The sequence below is a fragment of the Amblyraja radiata genome, chromosome 1, assembly GCF_010909765.2.
Source record: "Amblyraja radiata isolate CabotCenter1 chromosome 1, sAmbRad1.1.pri, whole genome shotgun sequence".
Taxonomy (NCBI): Eukaryota; Metazoa; Chordata; class Chondrichthyes; order Rajiformes; family Rajidae; genus Amblyraja; species Amblyraja radiata.
In genome coordinates, this window is record NC_045956.1 from 48,243,882 (window position 1) to 48,252,812 (window position 8,931).

Consider the following 8,931-nt stretch of genomic DNA (forward strand, 5'->3'; position numbering starts at 1 on the left):
CTTCCTCCTACCACGATTCCATCTTTTCTTCAGTGATCCAGTGCCTTCCCACCGACATTCATGACATTCCTCTACAACGTTGACAGTTTCCAATTCCCTGGCCCCCAGCAAACTCATCTTTGCCACAGACGTACCATCCAGTCACATCACCATCCTCCATCAGGATGGTCTGAACACCTTTAGTTTCTTCCTTGAATGGAGACCCCAACCAGCATCCTTCTGCCAACCCAAACGCTTGGCTGAACTTGTCCTTTTATTGAACAACTCCTCCAATTCCACTTACTTTCTCCAGGAACTGGAGACATATGTATAGCGATCTTTGTTTCAGAGATGGCTTTTTCTTTAATATCACCCTTCTGTGATATTGGATCTGTTTTCCTCTCTCTCCCCCCTTTAGCAATGCCTGACCAGCTGAGCACGTCCTATCTTTCCTTTCACATTCCTATGTCTGTATTCTCGCTCAAACTTTTTCTGTCTCGTAGATTTTGTTATAATATATCTCTTACTTGCCTCATGAACTCATCAGCTGGGTGACCTGTACAACTTGTCCCTATGGTGACACCACGAGACTGCAGATGCTGCAGTCTTAAGCAGTAAACAAATTGTTGGAGGAACTCGAGTTAGGCAGCATCTCTGGAGGCAATGGGCCTCTGAGGTTTTGGGTCTGGACCCTTCTTCAGACTGAACGTCATCCTCCACAGGGACTACTTGACCCACTGTATCGCCATTGCGAACCTGACCTCGCTCTCTTTGAGATTTTCCTTTATCTTTTTTATCCCTCTTGCGTTTTCTCTTTCCCATTTCTGACAAAGGATCTTCAACTCCTGAAGCATGAACTGTTTCTCGTCCCACAGGTGTTGACTGATCTGAATTTTTCTGACATTTTCTGCTTTTATTTCAGATTTTTAGCATCTTTGCTAAAAGTATTTTTAATTTTAACTTGAAACTATTTGAAGTTTCCCCCGCAAATTTCTATAATGAAACCTAAAACTTAGCTCATTTTGAACGATATTTGTTTTGATTTCTGAACAACAGTTGTTGAATAAACCCACAATAATTTAATACTGACCAGTGCGTTTTCTTTCCCTCAGAGTTGTGCGGTAGATTGTTCCAGCTGGTCAGAGCTGAACCTGGTCCTATTGCTTGGGAGCATTGGACACACTGTGAGTCTGGCCTCCAGCAGTTTTATAGAAGAAGAACATCAAACATGGTTCTTTTTAGTCAACACACTTTTACTGGTGTTCTTTCAAGACACCTGCCGGAAATATTTTGCTGTCAGTGACCCAAAAGGTAAAGCCACAAAATGGAATCCAGAAGATATTGATTGCAATGAACAGCAGACCGCAATCCATGGCTTATTTGAAACTTCCGATCTTGACCCAAAAGATGATAAATCAAAAAGTTATACACGGTCCGATAGAAATTTTGAAAAATTGTTGGTATTATCGAGCCCCTGGGTTATCCTTGTGTTTTGTCGGCTGCTCCGCAGTCTAAATCAGACAGGGATCAAATATGCTCAGAAGCCCGACATCGGCCACTGGCTGACAAGGTAGGTACATGTAAAATATACTGAATTCTTCTCTGGGTTAATACGTCTTTGTAAATAATTTTATTAAAAACCATAGTATATAACAAAACTACTGTACAGGATAGAAGTGGCGATTAATAATGATTAGTGGTCCGACGATCCAGAATAGTTACAGTTTAAACATCTGATGCATGGGTGCTTAGTGCTGGACTAATAATTACATTTATTATTTGTATTAATTATGGAGTTGAAACACATTGTTCACGCAAATAGTCCATATTAGTGTTTATCCTCCATGTGACCAGAAGTCCCCATTCCATGTCCACCTAATCCCATATTGAATTCTTCAATTTTCGGTGACCTGTAAATCTCAAGCCACCCCTCCTTTCCCCCATGCTTGCACCTTTTTCTCCCCTCGCCCTCCCCACATTCCTTCCTCTGGCTTCACAATTCACAGCTCTTCGAAGCTTTTGTCGCACACCTTCTATTTTAATGTCTGGCCTTTGTTCCAACCATTTGCTTATCAAAATTCATGGAGCATTTGCGTTATCTATATTTCCTTGCAACATGTTATATTATACATTTCTATCTTGTAGTTCATCTGCACACTTTAATATTTGATCTACCTCATTCTGCCATTTATAATTTGCCTTTCACTACCATTGTTCCCTCTGGTTTAGTTATGCCTTGGCTGATTTGCACAACCCAAGTTGAAATTGCTAGTAAATTAGAAGCATGATGAATATTTTCACCATCATCCTTGAATTCCTGCTCTGTACCCATCCCCATTATGTTGTCACTCATCCAACAGGTGCAGGGCAATTTCCTTCAATTTCTTATCCAGTTCAAAAAATAGCACCAAATGACATTGCCTTATTTTACATGTCGAACATTGGTTAGTGGCTTAAAAACAATATTAACTCTAACCCAAGATAGACACAAAATGCTGGAGTAACTCAGCGGGACAGGCAGCATCTCTGGATAGAAGGAATGGGTGACGTTTCGGATCGAGACTCTTCAGACGGGTCCTTCTGTGGTCTGAAGAAGGGTCTCGATCCAAAACGTCACCCATTCCTTCTATCCAGTGATGCTGCTTGTCCTGATGAGTTACTCCAGCATTTTGTGTCTATCTTTGATTGTTTCATAAGTCTGGTACAATGAAGTTGCATTTTCCATTTTGTAGTAGTTAGCTTATTTCACGGTAAAAGCATACGTTAGGTATTTTATACAACCACACAGTCAGAGGTTAGATGAGGGCCTTTTGAAATCTTGCAATATTGTGAATGAAAATAGAAGCCTAGTTCAATAATAAAAATTCAAATAATTTACGAAACGTGAGATTATGAATAGCCATTATTAATTCCAATCACACATTTTACTGATGATTGATATGCTTTTTGTTTTGCAGCTCCAATCACAGAATAGAACTCTCCACATTGACAGCAATTTCCCTGCTTTTGATCTTTGTCTTGGTTCAGAAGAAGTGTTCCTTTGTTTCCAAAGCAGCTCTTGCATTGGGGCTGGTGGGAATTTACTGCTATCGTGCAGCAGTTGGGAATGTGGTTTTTCCATGGAAGCCGGATAAACAGTATGTGTCCAAGTACGTACTTGCAGCAGGTATTTGCTATGTGCCTTGAGCCTAGTGTGCTAATTCAATGTGTTTTGTAAAAATATATTAGCCATGTACAATCATAATTGAAATTGAGCATAATGTAGCCTTTTGTCATCATGGGGAGATGTTTTAGGTTGCTTTTTTTTAATTCATTGAATTATAAGGATATAGAAATTATATAATTCAGATAATATTCCAGACCAAACCTAAGCACATTTGAATTGAATTGAATACCTTTATTGTCATTCAGACCTTACGGTCTGAACGAAATTTCGTGCCTGCACTCATACATACAATCATACAATAATAAACAACAATAAACACAAATTAACATCCACCACAGTATATCCTCCAAGCACCTCCTCACTGTGGTGGAGGCAAAAATCTTAGGGTTACTGTTACTTAGGGTTACATTGGAGGCCATTTGTGGCTTGAATTGATTCTATACTCATTGCTTCAGTGTACTGCCCAGCATTGTCCTTGGCAGTAAAATCAATTTTGCTAAGTTGACAAGATTTACATCTGCATGTACTGTTATAGACCACTCGGACAAAAAGACATTGGAGGCCATTTGTGTTTAGTTTTCGTTTAGTTTAGAGATACAGCGTGGAAACAGGCCCTTTGGTCCATCGAGTCCGCGCCGACCAGCGATCCCCGCACACCAACACTATCCTACACACTAAGGACAATTTTACAATTATACCAAGCCAATTAACCTACAAACCTGTACGTCTTTGGAGTGTGGGGGGGGAAACCGGAGAAACCCCATTCAGGTCACGGGGTGAACATACAAACTCCGTACAGACAAGCACCAGCATATAGGATCAAAGCCGATTATGTGGTGCTGTAAGGCAGCAACTCTACCGCTGTGCCAGCGTGCTGCCCTGTGTCAATGGTGATTTTACTCCAATATCTTATTGATCCAACTCCAAGGTAGTGATTAATAGGTTGATGCACTGTTGATTTAGAGAAATTCTAAAAATCAAGCTTGGAATTTTGATTATCTGTGCTTGCTATAGGAAAGATGTTAAGCTGGAAAGAATGCTGAAATATTTACGAGGATGTTTAGTTTAGCTTATTGTCACGTGCATCGAGGTACAGTGGAAAGCTTTTGTTGCGTTCTATCCAGTGAGCAGAAAGACAGTACATGATTACAATCAGGCCATTTGCAGTGTATAGATACATGATAAGGGAATAACGTTTAGTGCAAGGTAAAGCCAGTAAAGTCCAAACAAGGATGGTCCGAGGGTCACCAATGAGGTAGATAGTAGTTCAGCACTGCTCTCTGGTTGTGGTTGGATGATTCATTTGCTTGATAACAGCTGTGAAGAAACTATCCCTGAATATGGAGCTGTGCGTTTTCACACTTCTATTACTTTTGCCTGATGGGAGAGGGGAGAAGAGGGAGTGGCCAGGGTGCGACTCGTCCTTGATTATGCTGCTGGCCTTGCCAAGGCAGCGTGAGGTATAAATGGAGTCAATGGAAGAGAGGTTGGTTTGTGTGATGGTCTGGGCTGCATCCACAATTTGCTGCAATATCTTGCGATCTTGTATGAAGCTGTTCCCAAACCAAGCTGTGATGCATCCTGATAAAATGCTTTCTATAGTGCGTCTGTAGAAGTTGGTGACATGCCGAACTTCCTCAGCCTTCTAAGGAAGTAGAGGCATTGATGTGCTTTCTTGGTCATTGCTTCAATATGGGTGCTCCAGGAGAGGAGGATGTTGCCAGGACATGAGGTGCCTGAGCTATGGGGAGTGGTTGGCAGGTTAGGACTTTATTCCTTGGAGCGCAGGAGGATGAAGTGCACGAGAGGAATAGATAGAGTGGGTGTACAGAGTCATTTACCCAGAGTAGGTGAATCAAGAACCACAGGACATAGGTTTTAGCTGAGAGGGAAAGATTTAACAGGAATCTGAGGGGCAACTTTTTCATGCAGAGGGTTGGAGATATATGGAATGAGCTGCCAAAGGGGTAGTTGAGGCAGATACGATAACAACATTTAAAAGACATTTGGATAAATTCATGGACAGGAAAGTTTTAGAGGGATATGGGCCAAACATGGGCAGATGGGACTAGTGTAGATGGGGCAGCTTGGTCGGCATGGGCAAATTGGGCTGAAGAATCTGTTTCTTTACTGTATGACTGACTTAAATACACTAATATCCAGGGGAAGGAAATAAATGTTCCTTAAAAAGGGCTTTTAATGTGGGGTGAAGGAGTATGGGACAATTGACATTCTCTAGTGGAATAGGATTGTTCTGTGTAGAGTGGAAATAGTGCAACTGGATAATCAGTTGGTCATGAGAACAACCTTTCATATGGTGTCATAGACACATTATCTATAAAAACAGGCAAGGTGTGTGTATATGCGTAATGTCACTTTTTGAAGTTGAGCATTTTTGATTACTTGGCACTGCATTTAAAACTGTGTTGTGCTGTAAAGCAGCACACCCAATGTGTTCATTGCAGCACCATAACACTGTTACAAATCTTGCTTCAGTGTAAACCCACAGGGCAAAATATGTGAAGGCATGGAAAATGTCTCGAACCACAAAGCAATCTGGGTGTCTATAGGCCGCTAGAGTGAATGCCATTGTGGTGCATTAATGGAGAATGTCATCAAAGGCCAGGGCACTCTACTCTGCCTAGATAACCTAACTAACCAATGTTCTACTGGGAGAGGGAAAGCTGTTTGGATGGGTAGCTGGAAGTTTCACTTCTTCCTGCTGGCATCCTGTAGGATTTTAGTTTGTTAAATTCCTTTGCTAATTCTATACAGCTGAGTTTGAGTTCAGTCCAGTTTCTCCAGAGTCTGAGTAAGTAAAGAATCTTCTAGCCATAGACAGACTCTAAATGCTGGAGTAACTCAGCGGGTCAGGCAGCATCTCTGGAGAGAAGGAATAGGTGATATTTCGGACCGAGGCCCTTCTTCGGACTCGACTCATCCCAACGTCTTGACACATCACCTAATCCTTTTCTCCAGAGATACTGAGTAATTCCAGCATTTTGTGTATCTTCTGGATCATTTGACAGCACCTATGATTTCTCACATTTCCTTCATTAGAGAAACTACTGGTTTTATATGTATTGGTTATTCACCTGTTAATAATTTGAAAGTTTCAATCTAAGTCATCGTCTTATGACACAATTGTGTAAGGAGAATATGCCGTTCACTATAGCATACATTGTATAAATATAACACTTTATTCATGTTTCTTTTGTTAGGGGTATTATCGAAGCGCGTTTTGTTTACGTATTTATACTTGGCATACTTTTCACGGGAGTTAAAGACCTTCTGAAATCTGGAGTTGTTTCATCTGACACAGTGACAAACAGTCGGGGACTCTGGGAAATATACAATGGACTCGTGCTCTTGGCTGCATTACTACTGCGCCCTCACAACCTGCCAGTGTTATTGTTTATCCTTTTGGTTCAAATGATTTTGACCAGATTTATTTGGCGGACATTGGATTATGATGCAGCACAAATTACCATCATATATTACTGGTTTGGCCAGGCCTCCTTTTATTTTCAGGTAACTGTTTCTTGCTATTTTATTATTCCTGACCTTCAAGTCTAATGTTTTATACTGATCCAATAAGATGATATGAACGTTAGGGTTTTAGAAAGCAGAATTAGCAGAACATTTAGTACCTATTGTTAATTACAAAAGGAATTTCATTTTGGAAATGTGGAACTAATTTCAGGTAGTACCTTCTCTCTGTTCAGTGAGTAGTCCTGACTTGAAATTATATTTCAAAGATTGTTAGGCTTCTACATATGAAGATTTTTTTAAATAGGGCTTTGTGACGTGCACTATCCTTTATTTATAATATTGCTTTTCATTTTGAAAGTATGCAGATAAGTGTTATTTCAGTTGTTGCAACTTTTCAATGTCAATGTTATGACACCAAAGTAGGTCATTAGTAGAATAAAAATCCGTGGGTTTATGTGGAAGTTGAGACATAAAAATCCTATTTGCTAAAATGAAAATGTTGATTCTCTGCAGGGAAATTCAAACAGCATCGCAACTGTGGATATTTCAGCTGGTTTTGTGGGTTTTGAGGACTATGTGAAGCTACCGGCAATCTTCCTAACGATATTTGGTACTTATATTGGCCCTCTGCTGTGGGCAGTGCACCTCACCTGTTATATGAGCTCAGAAAGAAGCAGGTAATGACTTATTTGATTTTCTTGCATTGATAAGAAACAAACATCATTCACGTTATTTATGTAGTTTTCATTTGCAAATTGGAACTTTACAGGCATCAAAATTGAGTAATTTAATTCTGGTTCTCTTTGGGATAGTTTTTTTATAATTTTGAGTTTGTTTAAATGTGCATTTATGAATGGTTGAATTTTAAATACTATAACCATCTTCAGTGGAACTATTTTTCCTTTACAATGGAGCATTTAAAATGCATTGACACTATCACCATTCAATACATTCATTTTTTAAAAGACTCCAAGATCACTAATGAGCAGAACATATGATCGATATGATGGCATTTATTTATCCACTGGAAAAATATTTTCAATGTTGATCATCACTTAGTGAGTAGGATCCTGTTGAGAAAATCCTCTACTGGATCGAACCAAACTGAACAGAGGTGATCATAATTGGATGCAGATCAGTAACATCCTTTCAATGTTCCTGCTGGAGTTTAGTGGCTTCAGTTCAATTATAAATGTTTTCACACTAGTCCTTGAGAGCAAATGTTCCTTCCATTGTAGTTTAGTTTAAGAGTTACAGAGTGGAAACAGGCCCTTCGGCCTACCAAATCTGCCAATGAACCTACCAGCAGCATGCCTATGGAATGTGGGAGGAAACTGGAGCGCCTGGAGAAACCCAACGTGGTCACAGGGAGAGTGTACAAAATCCATACAGAAAGCACCCGCAGTTAGGATCGAAACCAGGTCTCTGGTGCTGTAAGGCAGCAGCTTTATTGCTGTGTCTCCCGCTGTGTACTGAAGCTTTCTTGATATCCATGAATTTCACTTGTGGAGCAGGTAGAGAATGTGCAATTACAATAAGTAGACTAATATTTGTAGTCTATTGCCTTTTGGAATTTGGGATCAGTGCTATGATTTTTCCTGTGGTGATTTAAGATCCTGGCATCAAAGGAAAACACATTATAAAACAAAGTGCATTTTTAGTTAGATAGAAGATTTAAAAAAGTGCAGGAGTAACTCAGCAGGTCAGGCAATGTCTCTGGAGAAAATGGATGGATGACATTTCGACCCAAAACATCTCCCATCCTTTTTCTTTAGAGATGCTGCTTGATCTGCTGGGTTAGTCCAGCACTTTGTGGCTTTTTGCATTTTTGGATAATTACATTAAAAGAGTAAAGTTTTTATTCATTGTGCTACTTTAAAATATGTCGTTTTATTTCAGATGTTATTCTTACCCTTGTATCTTTTCTGGCAGGTATTCTTCTGCTTCAGTGGGACACAGCTGTTACTGTTTTATTCTGTTGCGGGCAATTCCAGCAGCAGTTTACATTATTCTAATTACCTCTCTACGCTATCATCTATTTATATGGAGTGTTTTCTCACCTAAATTACTCTATGAAGGAATGCACACGCTAGTGACAGCAGCAGCTTGTGTCATGTTCACAGCAATGGATCAGAAAAGAATGTTTAAAACTTTATCTTAAAAACTGTATTGCACTGAATTTGCTTGTGGTGTTTTTCAAAAAAATCTGTAATGTAACAAATTGTTGTAAAGGAAAAAATTTGAATTGATGGTGATGCAAATGAAACCTACACTTTTCTACTGTTTTTATAATT

General features: G+C 39.7%; 1 protein-coding gene across 3 annotated transcripts in view; it reads left to right on the forward strand.

The window, feature by feature from the left end:
- The window catches only part of pigg (phosphatidylinositol glycan anchor biosynthesis class G), a 33,039-nt gene extending 24,108 nt beyond the window's left edge, over positions 1 to 8,931 (forward strand). For 2 of the 3 annotated variants that reach the window (XM_033021345.1, XM_033021354.1), the window contains 5 exons: positions 1,092 to 1,549; positions 2,937 to 3,128; positions 6,367 to 6,676; positions 7,151 to 7,314; positions 8,570 to 8,931. In XM_033021345.1, the coding sequence (XP_032877236.1) occupies positions 1,092 to 1,549; positions 2,937 to 3,128; positions 6,367 to 6,676; positions 7,151 to 7,314; positions 8,570 to 8,798 (1,353 nt within the window). In that variant the 3' untranslated portion in view covers positions 8,799 to 8,931. Of the gene's footprint in view, positions 1 to 1,091; positions 1,550 to 2,936; positions 3,146 to 6,366; positions 6,677 to 7,150; positions 7,315 to 8,569 lie in introns of those variants that run through there. The other variant, XM_033021363.1, reaches the window with a different exon arrangement.